The sequence below is a fragment of the Siphateles boraxobius genome, unplaced genomic scaffold (assembly GCF_051911475.1).
Source record: "Siphateles boraxobius isolate OS27281-9 unplaced genomic scaffold, OSU_SipBor_1 2, whole genome shotgun sequence".
Taxonomy (NCBI): Eukaryota; Metazoa; Chordata; class Actinopteri; order Cypriniformes; family Leuciscidae; genus Siphateles; species Siphateles boraxobius.
Window position 1 is genome coordinate 17,055,113 of NW_027508810.1, and position 19,153 is coordinate 17,074,265.

General features: G+C 35.5%; 2 protein-coding genes across 2 annotated transcripts; both read left to right on the forward strand.

Annotated features, from left to right (window-relative positions):
* Window positions 1-898: 898 nt before the first annotated feature.
* adgrg4a (adhesion G protein-coupled receptor G4a) lies at window positions 899-13,680 on the forward strand. The gene is made up of 27 exons (XM_077236206.1): window positions 899-985; window positions 1,207-1,292; window positions 1,853-2,464; window positions 2,556-2,653; window positions 3,840-3,898; window positions 4,999-5,047; window positions 5,168-5,199; window positions 5,320-5,471; window positions 5,549-5,650; window positions 5,796-5,870; window positions 6,143-6,228; window positions 6,299-6,363; window positions 6,450-6,598; window positions 6,745-6,871; window positions 7,501-7,607; window positions 7,702-7,906; window positions 8,514-8,679; window positions 10,004-10,153; window positions 10,356-10,475; window positions 10,764-10,809; window positions 10,928-11,031; window positions 11,317-11,438; window positions 11,508-11,776; window positions 11,874-11,973; window positions 12,430-12,710; window positions 12,936-13,037; window positions 13,327-13,680. The coding sequence occupies exons 2-27, from the start codon at window positions 1,220-1,222 to the stop codon at window positions 13,458-13,460; spliced, it is 3,585 nt and encodes a 1,194-aa protein (XP_077092321.1). The 5' UTR covers window positions 899-985; window positions 1,207-1,219; the 3' UTR covers window positions 13,461-13,680.
* Window positions 13,681-14,759: 1,079 nt separating this feature from the next.
* On the forward strand, window positions 14,760-18,455 carry vgll1 (vestigial like family member 1). The gene is made up of 4 exons (XM_077236207.1): window positions 14,760-14,959; window positions 16,384-16,577; window positions 16,659-17,057; window positions 17,550-18,455. The coding sequence occupies exons 2-4, from the start codon at window positions 16,391-16,393 to the stop codon at window positions 17,588-17,590; spliced, it is 627 nt and encodes a 208-aa protein (XP_077092322.1). The 5' UTR covers window positions 14,760-14,959; window positions 16,384-16,390; the 3' UTR covers window positions 17,591-18,455.
* The last annotated feature ends 698 nt before the right edge of the window (window positions 18,456-19,153 follow it).

A 19,153-nucleotide genomic window follows, 5' to 3' on the forward strand; every position in this document is an offset into this window, starting at 1 on the left:
TGTCGTTTTCAGATTTATCCACCCTGGGACCCAGTTTCCAAAAATAGCGTTTTCAGTCTCCCAAAACGCCGGATCCGTCTGGACGAAACGCCGATCCGATAAAAAATGTGTCCGTATACAGCTAAACGCGTCTCCGTGTGGACAGGGCCTGATTCTGATCTTAACACCTAAGGAGGAACATTACCTGAACTGTTTGCTTAAAACAACTTCCTGTTAAGATGGTAGACTCATTCTGCCCACACAGATATATGCAGAACTGTTTGTATAATGAAAACATGAACAGTTCCTTATATGCACTGTCATGCACTGTTTTTTTAATGACATTATCAATATTTCATTTTCAAATACAGCATAAATCAATTGTTAAAAAATATTTTGTGGATGTTTCAGTGATTAACCCTTACAGCTTCAATCATGTTCTGTTTTTGCTATTACAGAATTATCTGACACAAATGCATTATACGCCCACCACTTACCCTATATCAGAAACATTCTTCCCATTTAGCAAGAGTCAGTATTTCATCACACAACTTGAACTATTAATCTTTAACTATAAATGAGGTGTGTCCTCTCCCACATTCATGAGTAATAATTGTAAACAGAGTCTCAAAATAAGCAAACTTCACAATCAAAATAAGCATGCTGGGTCTCAGTTATGTGAAAGTGTAACATTCACTGATTTATAAAACAAAGGTTTAAACTAACTGGTTCATCATAAGATTAACTGGTTCCGGAAACTGTTCCTTATTGACCCATGTACGGATCCTTTTATGTTTATTACTGTCTTTATGATTAATAAATAACTTATCAACAAGAGATTGGGCGTGTATTTTGTCTCCTGGGGAGAGGTCTGGGTATATTTAGAGGACAAAATACCCTCAAGTCATATGGTTTTCTAGGTTGAATTTGTTGGTTTACTTTTACCATTTACTTTGTTTTGTTAATACTGAACTGTTTTCCCATTCTAGAGACATGTCATAACACAGTAAGTATGATTATTTTTTATGACGATATTTTTTTTTATCTTATAAGTTATATAAGATGATAACTTAATAAGTTTTGCTCTTTATGGATGGTTTGACTCTGTAACATTTCTTAAATATAGAGGTTTCTTGCTTTAAATCGTTTTTTGACCGTTTTTTTTAAGTGTGGACACTGTAGAAATGTATATTTTTTTTCTCTCTCTCTCTCTTATCATGCATATAGATATACAGATATCATGCATACATTTAAGAAATGCCTGCCTGTGATTATTTACACATGGATTTTGGGCTCCTCTCTTATATGTTCAGGTATGATATTTCACATTATCAAAAAATCTTCCTTGCATTATGTAAATATTTTTTTTCTCCTCTATTCCTTGAAAAAAATTACTTTTGTGAAGTTTTTATATTGCTAAAGAGGATATTATTTGTTGATTATTAATGTACAAACTTAGGATATAGTTTACTCAAACTCTTATAAGAACTTAGGTAACACTTTATTTCGATAGTCCTCTTTAGACATTCTACTAACTATAAGTAACTTTGCAGCTACATGTCAACTAACTGTCATTAAAGTGTTAGTAGACTGTCTACTTAATATCTGCTAACACTTTATTTTGTTGGTCCCCCAACAGACATTCTACTGACTATAAATAACTAGGCAACTAAAAGTCAACTTATTCTCCTAACCCGAACCCCAACACCTAACCATAACCTAACAGTCTGGCAGTCTACTACACTCTATTAATACTCTAATGAGAGTTAGTTGACACGTAATTGAAAAGTTACTTATAGTTAGTAGAATTTCTAAAGTGGACTATCGAATTAACGTAAAAAAATAGATGCTTAATCCGTATTGTATCTTTTAGGCTCGAGCCTATGGGGGAACAAGATGGCCTTTACAACCCGATCCTGTGTTTGGCAGCTGTATAATAATGTTATCATTCCACCTTTAGAGGAACTGAGTGTTTGTGTCGACCTCATGAAAAAGATTATTTCTCCTGAATGGACTGCTTTTGACTACAAAGGTCCAGGGCAACAGCACGTGGAGCTTGGCTTGGCTGGAGATGGGGGGAATTTAAAAGCCTACCTTTTTGGGGAAGAATGGATAGTTGCATATGACCTTCCCACATACAAGTGGCACACAGTTTGTCTGACATGGTCAAGTCACACTAGGCTTTTCCAAATAATCGTTAATAAACCCATATTCGAAATTCATTTGAATGAAACTTCACCCAGGTTCCTTGCCGCAAATGGTACCCTGACTTTAGGGATGTCACACAGTTTTGTTGGAGGTGCTATTGATTTTGAGACCGGGAAAAACTTCCTTGGAGATATGTCCTTGTTCCGAATGTGGGGAGTGCAGTTGAGTCCAATGCAGCTGGATGCAAACAAATGTGTAGATGGGAACATTATAACTTGGAGAACTCAGGACTGGGATTATCTGAAGTGTCCACCAACACAGGATGGCTTGAAGTGTGGTGAGAGAAAATGCTAGAAAAACTTCTGTTGTATAATGTTATACGTTAATGAAATTGCACTCTAATGAACTGTATCTTTAAAAAATTTCAGAATCGTCAAAATATAAAATTCAAATGAACACATCTATTACGCAAAACAACAATGATGGCAACACTGAGAATGAAATCCAGGAGATTGTTCTACACTGGGTAAGATTAGATTTGCATATATATATATATAATGTTATAATATATATAACAATTCACATTTTCACTTGCATAGCATTTCTATACTGGATTTATTTATACACACATTTCTAATTATGTGTAAATGTTTGTATGAACATAAAATGATTTAAACTAGAACTGATAAGCTGAAAGAATTTCACGTACATTTGATGAACAGATGGTGATTGCGAGTTATTGCGACCTTATATAATATACAAGTATTATATTATATAATAAAATATAACTGCGACCTTAACTGTCTACCACCTGTAAACTGTTGGTGTATTAAGGACTGTTCCACAGATGCATATGCAATAATTGTTTATGGTCCATTGAAAAAGCATGAAAAACTTTGTTTAAACCCTTTCCAATAAAGATCTGTATAACGTCGTTGGTTGTAAAGGGATTGCCCACCCAAAAATGAAAAATTCTGTCATAATTACTCACCCTCATGTCGTTCCAACCCTGTAATACTTTAGTTTATCTTCAGAACACAAATGAAGATCTTTTTAATGAAATCTGAGAGCTTTTTGTCCCTTCATTGACAGCATATGCAACTACCACTTTCAAGCCCAAGAAAGTTAGCAAAGACATAATTTAAGTAATCCACATGACTCCAGTGGTTTAAACTTAATTTTATGAAGCTACACACAGGGTCTTTGTTTGCGCAAAAAAAAAAACCATAATTGACCAGTTTATTTACAAAATATTAATCTCCAATACATGTAAATTTGAGGTTAAAACTTTACTTTAATGATCTCTTTAGATTTCTGTCACAAACACAAAGGAGGATTCAGTAGCGAGTGTGAAATATAAGCTAATTTATTTTGAAGAGTGCCGACAAGAGGGAAGGTAGGAGTCAGGTGAAGCATGTGCAGATGAAAATTCACTATTGGTAGCGCAGGGACTCAATGTGCAACAGTGTCCTCCAAGATGACCCTGATGAACAATCCACAGAGACAGGAACAGAAAAAGCAGGGCTGATGAGCCTCAAAGTCAGATGGCGTTGATTAGCTCATCAGCAGCATTAGCAATCAACAGGCACACCCACACACACTGAGATAATGAGTCAGTGAATCCATGAATCGTGACAATTTCACTTAATTTTACATTTAATTTTTACTGTGTTCATATTAAGATGTTTTTATATATTTTTTTATTATTTCAGCTCAAGCACATTTTCCCTCAGAAAATATCAGTGCATTCTGTGTCCCTGTCAAACTTAAGGTAATTGTTTCATTTGGAGGTTTCAGAGGTTTTCAACCCTGCTCCTGTGGCCTGTTGCATAAAGCTGGTTTAACAAACTCATAGTTTCAGTGTTGGTTTAAAGTTGACAAAACCACACAGCGGGCTCACACTGCTCGGTAAACGTTGTCAATTCACGGTTTGATCATAAGTTTGTCTGATGTGCAACGAACAGCTAATCATATGGTACACGGAGAGCATTTATAAACAGAGAGCATCAGTTTGATTGACTAGACGCCACAAGATATCATGAATATGTATTTACAAGGCAGCAATGGTAAATGGACTGCATTTATATAGCGCTTTCACAGACCGAATGGCCACCAAAGCGCTTTACATAGTTGCCTCACATTCACCCATTCATACACACATTCATACACCGACGGCGGTGTCAGCCATGCAAGGCGCCACCCAGCTCGTCGGGAGCAGTTGGGGTTAGGTGTCTTGCTCATGGACACCTCGACACTTGGTCAGGTGGAACCGGGGATTGAACCACCTACCTTTCGGTTTGTAGATAACCTACATGAACCACTGAGCCACTGCCGCCCCCACTTTTCTAAAGCTGATTGGTCCAGTTTTGGTTTGGGATCTCAACCCCAGAATATAACCTGCTCAAGAACAGGTTAGCCGTGTATAAAACCCACTCAAAAACAATCCACCTTCTTGATCCCAAAAAACTCAACTCAGTTTGCTCAAACTAAATGCGAACTTATCTGGCTAAAACCCGAAACCAGCTTTGTGCAACAGGCCTCTAGAGACCCACTGCCCTGCAAAGTTTATTGCTTTAGCTTGTGATTTTCCAGAGAAGCGCTTGATTAGCTGGTTCAGATGTGTTTGATTAGGGTTGCAGTTAAACTCTGCAGGAGAAGGGTTGAAGACCTCTGAACTTACTAACTAACTAAATTAAACATTTTTGCATTAATTTGTTAAAGTAAGCATATGATCTTATAGGGTGTCCATGTCATTTTTATTTCAAGTGGCAAATTTATTTTTATTATAATTTTTTTTTTTCATTTAACTGCACAGTTACTTAGACTGTCTAAGAAAGGTGCAATATTTTTCTCATCTGTGCTCCAATTTAGCACTCAAAAAGGAGCTGGGTTAACTGGACAAAATAAGGGGAAAATTCAGGTACAATATTTTTATAACTGATTATTAAGTGGACATATGTACTGTATATATATATATAATTTATATTCTAATGTTATAACATTATGTGTTTTGCTCAAATGTTGTTATGCTTTTTTGCAGGGTAGTGGAAAGCCACGAATCAAGACACAATGGTAAAAAAAATCCTCATATACCTGCAATAGCTTAAATGTGTGTCACAGAAATTCAGTAAAATAAGAAGTTTATGCTTTGTGTATGAGTCAAATCGTCTCATGACTCTATTGTGGTCTTAGGTTTGATTGTGTGGTGTTTGTGAGAGTGATACCTGGAGCTGATGTGAGTGAAACAGTGTCTAAGATACAGACGTTGTTAATAACCGCCTATAACTACAGCGAAAACGTCTTCCTGATAACAAATTCAGATTCTATAAACATCCTCTCAGTAGGTATGTAGTTATGTTTGATGGGTGGGGAGAGGATCGATCAAATTCAGCCAATCAAAACACTGTTTCAAATTTTACAGGTGTCTTACCAAATGTGACTTTGAATCCTGCTGTGACCACTGCTGCACCAGTCTTGTCTCAAACCACAAAGAGTCCCGGCAGCACAAATTTCACAACATCAGGTTTGTGCCATCCAGAGCATCATAACTCAACTGAAGTAAATGCTTTTATCAATGCAGAAGCACAATGCACCTTAACTTTATCTAAAGGTACAGAAGGATCACGTTCCCTTTTAAGAACTCATATGTAAAATATTCTGTTCTTCAGTAACTAGCACATCATTACGAACACTTGCCATGGACAATATCTGCTCAACCACTTCAAGATTAACTTCGTACAGGGGTGAGTTATAAACCATAACAGAACATAATGTTTGTATGGTTTGTTCATTGTGGATATTACTCTCACAGAACCTGTATTCAAATATGTTTTAGTGGTCAATTTATTGGCTTTCTGGATGAGATGGTTTCTGAGCAAATTTGCCTGTGTCTTATACTTTTCATTATTTGTTCTGCACAACAACATTGACAAAATTGTGCAAACATATTTAATTAATTATCATTATTGTATGTTTATTTTAAAGGATATATATATCCTAACTAATGTTTCACCAGAGTTTGGAGACATTTTTTATAGAGTCTACGTCAACCTAACAATGAGTGGCAGTATCACAAACCCTAAACACACTATACAGCAATGGGTAAGTAAAGACACATATTATAAAAAGTCCATTTAGAGCAGACTTTTGTATTTTATGTACTTCTCTTCAGCTTCAGGAAACACTGAGAAAATGCAAAATGGACATTTTGAATCTTGTGCTAAAAGGAGCACCTAAGTAAGTGTCCCAACACTAAACACATGGAACATTCAAATGCAGATTAAATAGATGCTGTATCATTAATCAAATGAAATTTTTTTCAGGTACATCACTACTTTTCAGGTTCAGACATTGACACCTGTGAATGTCACGGCGACAGAGAGGCTGATTTTTGAACTCTTAACAAAAGGATACACCAGTGCTACCATCAATATCAGTGTCCCAACTGGAGAAGTCAAAGTCAATCATATAGGTCTGATTTTGGCCTTTTACTGGTGACCAAGCATAAAATGAAGGAGACAAATGTTGAATATTACAAGAAAAAAAATATTCCAAACACTGTTGTTAATGTCTAACGGAGTTCAAATGTGCTGTTTCTCAAGCTGTTTATTGTTACAGATCCCGGTCTCTGTCCAGACGAGACCATGCTCACGGTGTATGGTATATACATATGGCCCAGCATGCCTGCTCAAAGCCAATATGACATGGGGTGTGAGCGAGGGAATGAAAGTGCTACAAGGTTTTGGTAAATACTACACATTGTGCAGCATTTGATACTGATGTAAACAACACAGATTGATTTAGTTATTTCAGAAATGACTTTTTTCTTGTCTTAATTAATATATCAGCTTCAATCATTTAAACTTTTGATGTATTAAAAAAATTAGATCTCCAGTTTGTTTTATGGAAGTTATAATTTCCATTATCAAATCTCCATTGTGTACTTTAAAGTGAAATGCTTTGTTTCCATAGAAACAGTTCAATGGCCCTGAATAAACATTCAGATAACACTAATTTGCCATGTGTTTATATTGCGTCATTTAGCACACAACCTTTACACACAATCCTGTGCAGCTTTACTGATTAATATATCTTATCTTTTTCTTGTGGAAAGCAATATCCTTTAATTGAATAATTAGCTTCACTCCTGACAGTGCAAATATTAACTCTTAAACTGACCAGGATAGCAATTAACTCCAGTCACCATTACATACAATTTATGTTTTTATAAGAGTACAAGAAAAAAGCTGTACTCAATTGTTTCAGGTCTAAAACGCTGCTGTGCATAATATTTCCCTCATTTGCATGGTAAAGTCAGGAGAATGCATTTTTAAACGGCTGAATGAGAATGACATCTCTTTCCATTTTATTCAGTAAATTAAACAGGACAACTGACAGAGCAGTTTGGGATCCCCCAGACATGAGCAAGTGTGTAAGGACGGTAGATTTTGATGATTTGGAAAATATCACAGTTACAGTTGGTAAGTTATCAATATGGGTTTTTGTTTGGGTTTTATTTGTCAGAGAAGACAAAAGCACACTTAAATCAACCACTTTAATGGCATCTGTCCCCAGACAACTCAGCGGACATTGTGGACATGATTGAGGATCTGTTAAGGGAACAAAACAGTCTGAATGATGCTCAGATGGACATTGTGCTTGAAAAGCTGTCTAGGGTCACTGAGGTTGGAACCTTGACCACAGATCTGTCCAGCAGCATTATTAACATTGTTTCAGATATCTGTTATATCACAACTAATCCCACCCAAGTCACTAACAAGTAAGTGTTTAAGCAGGCATTTTGTGCATGCTTGTATTATGATACAGTTGGTTTTGATTGGGGATAATTAGCTCAAAATTGAAATTTTCTGTCATTATTTACACACCCTCATGTGGTTCCAAACCTATATAGGCCTAAATTTTCATTTGTGGATACAAAATTTTTAAATTAAAATATAATGCCCAAGGTCCTATAATATGGCTTTAGAAGACACAAGAATATTTAGCGAAAGAGTTGTATGGACTATTTCAAATCGATAATGCCTTTTTGTCTGTTTGGAGAAGGACAGCCCATGGTCGCCATCCACTTTCATTGTATAGAAGAATAAACATTTTGCTAAACTTCACATTTTGGGTTCCACAGAAAGAACTCATTTGGGTTTGAAACAACATGAGGATAGGTAAATGATGACAGATTATTTTTATTTGCTCTTTAACTATTTAGATAACAAATAAAGCCTGGGTGAACCCTTAAAGGGTAAACATTTCTCCAATGAAACGTTTTAATACCCCAAACAATTGGGGTGTAGATGTTTATATATATGTCCAATATCTTATTTTCCTGCTGTCTTCACTTCATTGTGGCTTTCTGTCTTTGTGTGTGGTAGAGTTCTTTCTATTACAGACCTTATGGGAGACAGGACGGTTTTCACAGGAGATGCTCATAACATGACAGCACCTTCATTAGCACTGCAGCTGATCAACCCTGACACCTCTCAGTTCCATGGCCTCACATTTGAGGTGTCCTCCTTACAGAATGATAGCACCCCTGAGGTGAGAGAGAGATTGTATATCTAACACTGCATGAGACTAAGATCATTATGGAAACTTTAGTCTCTTAGCGAAAATAGAAGTGTGATATTAAAATATCACAGTACCTTTGCAAACGTGTTTTCACACTATTGTGACCACAAGGTTTCTGTGTCCTTGTGTGCCTTAATGGATCGTGTGATTCAAGTGGTTATTTTAGCACCATTTACATGTCAGGTGTGATATTAAGCCTGACCACTGAATGACTTTTTACATCTAGTGATGTAACCCCACCTCACCTCTTCCCAATATAATATGCAGAGACTAATATAAATAAGCCTCTTATTAATGACTCTGTTGACTACATGAGCAAAGCATAGCAGAAGAAGCCTCCTTTTTTTATACCAAAGTCTTTTAAATCTCCCTGTCAATATGTTGTTTTAGTATGTGTAAACAAATACATTATGGAAGTTTTTGGGTTGATTGATTTATGGTTAATCAACCTTTAGGAGCTTTAAGCAATCAGACTCTATCACATTCGTTCCCAATGGATACAAAACATCCCAAAGCGGACTGATCACAGCTCTTTCTTGTGGTCTGCGCATGTGATGTGTTTTTGGAGTCTTTTGAGCTTGCTGAACAAAGTTTCTGCATTTTTAGAAATGTTTAGGAAGAACTAAATATAAAACGCACAATTAAAATGAATAATTAGGGAATATCACACCAGTAAGAGTGCCTTTTAAAAAAAATATCAGCTGACAACCAACAGCACAATGCACAACAGTTAAATGCACCAGCAGTTATTGTTGAATAGACTTTACACTACACAGTATATTAGTTACTTTGTCCATTTTTGCTTGAAGAAAAAAAAGTCACAAAATCAAAGCAGAATCAACCACGCACACCCCCTCTTACTAACAAACCAGTATTTTAAAATAGTTTAATAATAAAATAAACATAAAACCATAGAGACCAGAGAACCAGGGAACAGATAACAGAATGAACATCACCAAACATACATCCATGTAGGACAAGACCTGACAAAGAACACAGGAAACACAGGGGTTTAAATACACACCTAGGGAAGACTAATCAACAGGGAAAACTACAAAACTACAAACACAGCCACATGACACAGGAACGAACACAGAAAGAAGGAGAAAGAGAACACTGCAACTTAAAAGTCCTTAAGACAGGGTAACACAAGACAGGAATCATGACAGATGCCACCTACAGTACTGGCATAACAATGTAGGCAGGCATTTTCAGCCGTCAATATTTATAAAAAGTGTGACCTTGAATGGCTTATTGTTTTTGCAGTAATATTTTCTTCCCATCCTTTTTGTAGATATTTTATGATGAGAACTTTACAGAGCATCCAAACTCAGGAACTGTAGCTTTCATTTCCTTACCTAAGGCAATTGAAAGCTTTTTCCCAAACAATGAAGCCAGGCCTCGTGTTCAGTTCCATTTTTACGCCAAAGAAAATTTCTTTAAGGTAACATACACTCCTTGAACTAGTGGTCAGATTATGTATTTCCTCACTTTCAGCCGAAGAATAAACCACTTGAAGTCAGTTTAATGTAAATAACAGCATAACTATATAATTGTATTCTATAATGAGTAATGTATTATTATTTATTTATATGAAGCCGTTTTATGAGAATCAGTACTTCTGATGGCAATTTTTTTTTATCTAGGATCCTGCAATCAACATGACGCTGAACTCTTATGTGGTGTCTGCCAGTGTAACCAATGCCACAGTGAGCGACCTTGAGATCCCAGTGATGGTCACTCTCCGCCATCTCCAAACTAAAGAGGTCTGTGTGGATACAATCAACCAGCCACCAAAACAAACCACAAATCAACAGTTCAACAACATTATTGCCCAATTATGCAACTGTTTGAACACACTTTAGTAAACAGTTAAAATAACATGCTACCAGTACCACTAAATCCATGATATCTTTTGTCAACAAATATCTTGATAAATATAGCTTCTAAGGCAGTTGTAATTAACCCACTATGATAACCCCTGACATTATCACAGATGTATAGTCTGATCATTAAAGTAATATTTCACCACACTGTCTTTTTGTCCTCTATAGGCCTTGGACAGTGTCAGGTGTGTCTACTGGGACTTCAACAAAAACAGTGAGCTTTGTGTAACACATTTAATAAATTCAACATTTAGGACTATCTATAGTAAGAGAGCTCTTGATTTTGGTCGATGTCCCCATGACAGTTCAATGGTTTTTTGAATGTCTCATAGATAAGAAAGGTGGATGGAACGATACAGGATGTGAGACAGTGAAGTCTAATGCCACACATACGTCCTGTTCCTGTGATCACCTCACGCATTTTGGAGTTCTTCTTGTGAGTTCAGTTTTGTGTGCACAAGACAAAGACAGTCAATTTAAGTCAATTTTACATTATAATTTTGGTTGTGTGAAAATAAATTTGCCTTTGCAACAGCACAAGGTCAGTGAATTAAAACGGTAAATTTATGTAGCAATGTAATAATTAACAGTATAGCTTTTATAAAAACAGTTTGAAACTATAGGTCGGTGTTCATTTATCCTTCACAAACGATGGAAATGTGCACAACATTTGCATAATTCAGGCAAAGATTTTGATTATTGTAACCATTTTATCTTCCAGGATATCTCTAAAACTCCAATAAACCCGAAAGATGAAAAGATTCTGACTGTCATCTCATTCCTGGGCAGTGGCATATCCTGCATCTTTCTTGGAGTCACACTTTTGACCTATTTGGCCTTTGAGTGAGTTCATAGACTCTTTTGCATTATGTGTTCAGCATCCTATGTCTTACATGTGTTTTCTTACCACAGGAAACTGAGGCGAGACTACCCTTCAAAGATCCTTATTAACCTCTCCGTGGCCTTGCTAGGGTTGAACATGTTGTTCCTGGTGAACTCCTGGTTTGCCTCTTTTAACATCAATGCCCTCTGCATTACTGTAGCTGCCCTTCTACATTTCTTCTTCCTGGCTACCTTTACTTGGATGGGACTGGGTGCAATCAACATGTATCTGGCCTTGGTCAAGGTCTTTAATTCATATGTGCCATCTTACATGCTCAAATTCAGTGCTCTTGGATGGGGTAAGACAGACAGTGGAGTATATAGCAATTGAATATAACAATAAAAAAACATTGTTTCTGCTTGTTCATTTTTAACCTGAATTTTTTTTTTTTGCAGGTTTACCTCTTTTGGTTGTAAGTTTAGTGCTTGCCATTGATGTAAATTCATATGGCGCTGGCCTCTCTAAAGCACTTCCCCAAGATGACTCCACTGCATTGTAGGTGCCAAACAACCAATCGTCTATATTGGTGCCAAGAACAATAACCATAAAGCAACCTGATCTCACAAGAAGCTGGTTTTCAAAAAAATCTAAACATTTCTGATCGTACAAAAACTAATGAATGAGATTGCACAAATTCACCAATTTGCTAAGTCATATAGTTAGGAATTGTCATGAGACTGTGTTGGAGGAACAATGTTGTTGAAATCACATTCACTGTGATGCTTGTCCAGCTAATAAACGAACAATAACAATATTGAAAGCCAGTGTGACAGCCTTCCTAAAGCACGTGATTATATTCACAGAACATAACTGAATGGTGCTCTTATTAAATATGACGTTATCATCCATTGGTGTGCACTCTAACATAGTTATCATTGGTTATTTTTACAGTTTTTGTTCTTGGTGCAAAGAGTACTTTATGGTCATACTATCTCTCTTCATCCTTTTCAGCTGCTGGGTAAAGAATGACGTGACCTTTTATGTGACGGTGGTGTCGTTTGTGACCGTGATCATGGTGTGTAATATCTGCGTGTTTACCGTGGTGCTGGTACAGATCCGCAAGATGCGGGTCAATAAGCTTGCCAGCAACAGAAAAGGGTTCCTGCATGACCTGCGAGTGGTGGCCAGCCTCACCTTCCTCCTGGGACTTACCTGGATGCTAGCCTTCATCGCCTGGGGCCCAGCCAAAACACCCCTGCTGTACCTGTTCTCCCTCCTTAACAGTCTTCAAGGTAACTGCAAGGTCTGCTTATGCCTATGGAGAGAAAGTTAAAGCTAATGCATTCAAAGTATGTCTAACACTGTGCACATAGGGTAGATGCTGTGGTACTTGATTGATCATCAGGCAGATAAGCAAGAATGCATTATTGTAGAGTTTAACAAAAGATGAAATGTTGTTTTTGGATTGTAATCTTCACATACAAAGGACAAGTGTTTTGTTTTTTGCTGTATTGCAGGCTTCTTTATCTTCCTGTTTTATTGTCTGATGAAAGACAACGTAAGGAAGCAGTGGAAGATACATCTCTGCTGTGGAAGATTCAGACAGACTGAATACTCAGGTTTGGCTCACATAAACAATAGTTAAACTCATACTTAACATAGTCAAACTATACTACACCGAAGAGAAAGTAGGCTATTCTAAATTATAATAATATTGTATAATTTTTCTGTATTATACAAAACTATATCAAACAAGCAAATATAATAATGAAGAAGTAGTTTTCTAGATTAAAATTTACTTAAAAAGGAAATAGTTTCCCATCTACACCATTTATAAAACACAACCATTATCAATTCGAATTCCTTGGAAAAACGGAAAAAGAATAATATAATTTTAATTTTAACCAGACTGGAGTCATCCTGTGACACTGGGCGCCAAAGCGAAAACTGGTCAACATGTCTCCTCACCATCCATGACTACCAGTGAAAGGAAGATCTCTCATACCTCAAACTCGGGGGCCAGCCATCATGCGTCTTCCTGACACAGGACAGAAAACAATAAAAAAAAAAGGGAAGATGAATTCTGTGTATTCCTTTTCTCTCTTTTTTATGTTGAATGACGACTTTGGAAATTTCCAGCAGAAATTCATGAAGAACCTCTTTTTTTAACTTCAATTAATTGTAATAATTTCATTGATAGAATTAAATTGTTTGTTTCAATGATTTTCAATGATTCTTTAATGAATGTTTGTTTCAATGATTCTTCCAGAGAGATGAATTAATGAGGCCATGTGTTTAAAGGAGTAGTTCACTTTTTAAAAAACTTTTGCTGATAATTTACTCACCCCCATGTCATCCAAGATGTCCATGTCTTTCTTTCTTCAGTCGAAAAGAAATTAAGGTTTTTGATGAAAACATTCCAGGATTTTTTTCCATATAATGGACTTCAATGGGACCCAAACGGTTCAAGGTCCAAATGACAGTTTCAGTGCAGCTTCAAAGGCCTTTAAACGACACCAGACGATGAATAAGGGTCTTATCTAGTGAAACGATCAGTCATTTCAAAAATAAATAAAAAAGTTTAGGTTTTATAAGCACAAATGCTCACCTTGCTCTGTTCTGTGATGCACGTTTGTGACTCTCCTGTTCGAACTCGTTCATCAAAATGAACGAATCTTTTTTCGAGCCATTTCGTTCATTCAACGAACGAAATGACTCGAAAAAAGATTTGTTAATTTTGAACGAGTCTTTTTTCGAGTCACTTCGTCGAGAAAACGAGAATGTTTTCATCAAAAACCTTAATTTATTTTCGACTGAAGAAAGAAAGACATGGTGAGTAAATTATCAGCAAAAGTTTTTTAAAAATTTAACTACTCCTTTAAACTGTTATTTTAGTAATCATTTATAATGTTTGTTTATAATACTAACTGGGTTTTGGTAAACATAACCATGTTTAAACTATGTTGCATTCACAATATTTGTTAAGATAAATTGTGACATTATTTATGAAATGAGAAATAAAATGGTGGCACTTTATATTAGCCTACTGATTCGCATAGCCTATACAAATGCTACTTATAGCAATTTCAGTAACTGGGTTATAATAACTAGGTACTAACCCTGAACCTAAACGTAACCTAATAAGGTTATTATAACCCATGTAGTTAGGATACCTTATGTTAAACTTTCTTGGGTACGTAAACTGTAATTGGCCTACACGTAAAAGAACATGTTCTAAAAAAAGAAAATAAAAATAATCTGTCAGTGTCTTTTTTTCCCGGTGGTGACAGTTAAATGGTCTGACTTGTTCAGTCACATTCTACGAATACTGGTTAAAGTTCACAGATTGACGCCCCACATTTAAGGGCAAAAACTGAAGTAGTTTCTCTTAGTCGAACTTTTCCTCGTAGAGAAACGATTTAACTGATTCAACTGCAGCATGTTTTAATCACGTGCAATGACGGATATCACCTTTACTTTAGCAATGTAATTGTTCGTGTTGCAGCGTCTGATTAACTCGATATTTCACGACTTTTGCACGGTGAGTAAAAGCTCTATGGTGGTTATTTCCATGACAGTAGTATTTTATTTTTTACAATAACTGTAACATAAGCGTAACGTTAATTTACAAAACTTTCTTTATACTGTAAATCTGGAGATAATCAAGGGCTGTCCGTGATTGAACGTAGTGAAATAAGAAGAGAGCAGGATATGATAGCTTATTGTTAAGTGTAGGCTATAGGCTACAGTACCTGTCAAAAGATTGGAAACATTACAATATGGTAACAATTTACAATAAGGTTTATTAGTTAACATTAGTTAATGTATTAACTAACATGAACTATCTATGAGCAATACATTTGTTACAGTATTTATTTATATTTGTTAATGTTAGTTAAAAATCTAGCTGTTCATTGTTTGTTCATGTTAACAAATACAACCTTTGATTTTAATAATGTATTAGTAAATGTTGAAATTAATAATAAAAACCCAGCTGTTCATTCTTAGTTCATGTTAACTAAATTAGTTTGTTAATGTTAATTAACGAACTTTATTGTAAAGCGTTATCCAATTTATTAATGCAAAATCTTATTGTTATGTGACACGGAAGACTGTAGTAATGATGCTGAAAATTCAACTTTGCATCACAGAAATAAATTACTTTTGAAAATGTATTCAAATAGAAAACTTTAAATTTGTAATAATATTTTCCCATTATTACTGTTTTTACTGTGTTTTTGATTTTAAATAAATGAAGCCTTGGTGAACACTTCTTTCAAAAACACAAACATTTTATGTATTTATGTATATATATATATTAGAGCTGTTTTATTTTACATTTTTAAATTAGCCCTGTTACCAAAATTTGATTTTTTTAAACATTTTTTTAAAAAGATTTATTTTATTATATACATTTTACATTATTTAATGAACAACATGAAAAATATCTGACATATAGTTATATATATTGACGAAGTATGATGTGTTCAATACGACCTATTTTAACTTTTTAGTTCTCATAACAAAAACATTGAATTTGTTGCTCTGATGCTTTTTTTTTAAAATAAACATTTTTGTTGAAACTGCTGTAATGGTCAGATTTGGTTGTTTAGCAGAACAGTGCTCATGAAGATAAGCTGTCAAAAAATTATAAAATAAATAAATATTTCTTTCTTTCTCATACATGGCAGACCTACATCATTTATCTTATTGGCACCTTAAAACACATAAACACTTGAATAATTGATCAATTCAGCTAAAATACAATTTGCAAATGTAGAACATTTAGATATAGTTGGGCTTTGAAATATACCATCCATATATATCTCAAAGAACATCATAAAGTGATGGGATTTTATTGCAATTTTACATTAGAACGAGAAAACATGACACCATGAGCATACAATAATATGTCACCGCTGCAGGATAGATTGATAAATGATGCATTGCACACCATTTCTGCAGATCAGTGATGGAGGAGGATCTAGGAAACCCAGTGGCTAAGATTAAGGAGGAGTACGGTAGTGTCCTTCTCACCTACTTCCAAGGAGACATCAACAGCATGGTGGATGAACATTTCTCCCGTGCTCTAAGTAAAGCAACTAAACCGAAGGGAGAGCACTCCAAAATTAAAAGAAACCGCAGATCTGCTCAAACAAGTAAACAAGTCCTCTCAAATTTCCTTTTACATGAAATATCTGATTTGTTGAATGAGTTTAAACATTGAATTCTTTTTTTAGAAGAACTTGGTTCAAGTCAATGGGAAGCACAGTCACAAACCAGGTTTCAGACCATGTTTCCTCCAGAACATCTCCGGCTAGGAACAAGCAGCGAGTCTCAATCAAACCATCATATGTTACCAAATCTCCCTGCAAACAACGCTGTTCTGTGGTCAGGGGATTCTAGGCATGGTATGAGTCTCGCTCTGCCCCCCATGATGTACCCCTCGGCTGTATCCTCTGATGGTTTGGTGGTAGCCGAACAACAGTACTCTAATTCTCTGTTAAACTTGCTCCACAACGATCATCCTGACATGAGCACAGTGATGGGACCCTCCTCCAAACAAGAACTCATGTCTGGATGGACAAAGTACCCTGGATTTGGCGACCAGATGGCTTGTGATATCAATCTAAATTCTGGTAAATGACCTTATTTTGTACCATCCTATTTTAATCACACCCACGTTACCATACAGTACCGTTCAAAGGATTTCTTTATGTTTTTGAAAGAAGTCTTTTACTCTTACCAAAGCTGCATTTATTTGATCAAAAGACAACAATTGTTAAAACAACACTATTGTCTAATATGTTTTAAAAATTTAAAAATAACTATTCTATCTCAATGTATTTTAAAATGTAATTTATTAAGATTGCAAACCAGAATTTTCAGCAGCCATTACTTTAGTGTTTTTACTGTCATTTTTGACCAATTTAATGCTTCCTTACTGAATAAATGTATTCATTTCTTTCAAAACAACAACAAAAACACACTGACCTCAAGCAATTCAACGGTAGTGTATAGGCTACATAAATATTTTGAAGTCATTACATTAAAAGTTTACATTTTAGTCATTCTAATATGCATTTTCAATCCTCAGTATTTTAATGAAGTCACTTTTGATTGCCTTTTAGGTGTTCAGGTGATTGAGAAAAAAGATCTTTATTGGTATTAACTCAAAAGGTTTGAGATTTTAAAAGCAAGAACGAAGAAGTCTTTCATCGCTCTTTCATTTAACTGAACGACTAATGGACCTTGCAATTTTTCACCTGGCTTCTGCACATCCAACCTGTTCAGAAACAAGCTCTTCGTGTACCACAGCACAGAGGATTGTACAAGAGATTGGCCTCAGGCTATATGGTTAAAGACGATCACACGCACACAGAAGGAAACACACACAAAATGAGTAATCTGTGTTTTTACAGATTTTTTGTGTCAGAGTTCATTTGTTGCAAACGTTTTGAATTTAATCGATTTTATAGCAAATATGTGTTGTTTTTGTTGCATTTAATTTGTCTGATAGGCTGCTCTGGGTATAAATAACTTTGATTTGAAAAATGATTACAATCATGATGCATTGATCACACACAAATGTATAAATGCACAAAGGCTAAAAGTAGCTTTAAAGAGATTGGGCTTGAGTATACAGTAATTTAGTAAAATGCAGATGTTTCAATTTGTGCAAACTATATTTATTCCCATTTCATTATTGGTTTTCAAGGATGTTACACAACTGGTCTATACTGGCATTTGTCTAATTTGGCTGTTTAAATTGCAGTACTTTGATTGGATGCACTGCCTTTGGTGTCAACAACAAAAATAAGACTTTTCTCCCTTTCAGAAAAAGTCTATTTATTTTGCTGTCCTAACACATGCACAATTATACTTTTATTCACATTTTGATTATTGGCATCTATCATTGGTTTTATACTATCTGTGATGTTGTCAGATTTTTTTTTTCATGTCACAAACCACCAGTTGAAACCACTTTGGTTTTGTATTTTATTGGCTTTAAATAAAATAAATGGCACATTACAACATTTCTTCAGTGATATTGAAATACATTTTATTTAAGACAGATTTGGTTTTTAAGACATTGAAATGGCAGGCATAGTCTTCTAATGAAAACACCGACACTGCACCCTAGTGGTGGAGAACAACACTGCACTGCATCTCACTGTAAAAATACATTACTTATAGCAGCATGATGTAAAGTCGGTATGTTTTGGAGTCAATCTTAATCTCACACTATGATGTAGCTATCAAACTTAACTCCCCCGCCATGAATCCAACTCATGGACGCAGATGGAGGAACAGCCACCTCCACACCCCTGCTTGAGGATTATTGATGTCTTTGTACTATATTTAGCAGTAACCCATCCGGTTCCACACATGTTCCTTTCCAAATAAAATGGACCAAAGCCCAGGCGAAGCTCAGATCTGCGCTCAGACTCTCTGGCTAGAAACATTCACACAATGATCTCGTCACATTTCATTGAAATATGGGAGTAAAGGACTCCTACTGGACAGAAAAGTTCAGAGTGACTGATTTATGCTTTATAATTTGCCCACACAATATTACTCTATTCTTATTTGTCAGTTGCACCATCTGATATTGTCTAAGGTCACTGTTATCCATGGCAATCAGATCATCTGGGTCACTAAGTTTTCTATCATATTACTTGGCGGACTCACGTCTGAATACTTCTCTATATATTTTCAGTAAAAGCAATACGTG

What these genes read in the sequence shown, in the direction of transcription:
- adgrg4a (XM_077236206.1), top strand. Translation starts at nt 1,220, where the DNA reads ATGCATACATTTAAGAAATGCCTGCCTGTGATTATTTACACATGGATT. An exon ending in CCACGAATCAAGACACAATG is followed by an intron (nt 5,200 to 5,319) that starts GTAAAAAAAATC and finishes TTGTGGTCTTAG; the next exon opens with GTTTGATTGTGTGGTGTTTG. An exon ending in CGCATTTTGGAGTTCTTCTT is followed by an intron (nt 11,032 to 11,316) that starts GTGAGTTCAGTT and finishes TTTATCTTCCAG; the next exon opens with GATATCTCTAAAACTCCAAT.
- vgll1 (XM_077236207.1), top strand. Translation starts at nt 16,391, where the DNA reads ATGGAGGAGGATCTAGGAAACCCAGTGGCTAAGATTAAGGAGGAGTAC. An exon ending in CCGCAGATCTGCTCAAACAA is followed by an intron (nt 16,578 to 16,658) that starts GTAAACAAGTCC and finishes TTCTTTTTTTAG; the next exon opens with AAGAACTTGGTTCAAGTCAA. An exon ending in TGATATCAATCTAAATTCTG is followed by an intron (nt 17,058 to 17,549) that starts GTAAATGACCTT and finishes ATTGCCTTTTAG; the next exon opens with GTGTTCAGGTGATTGAGAAA.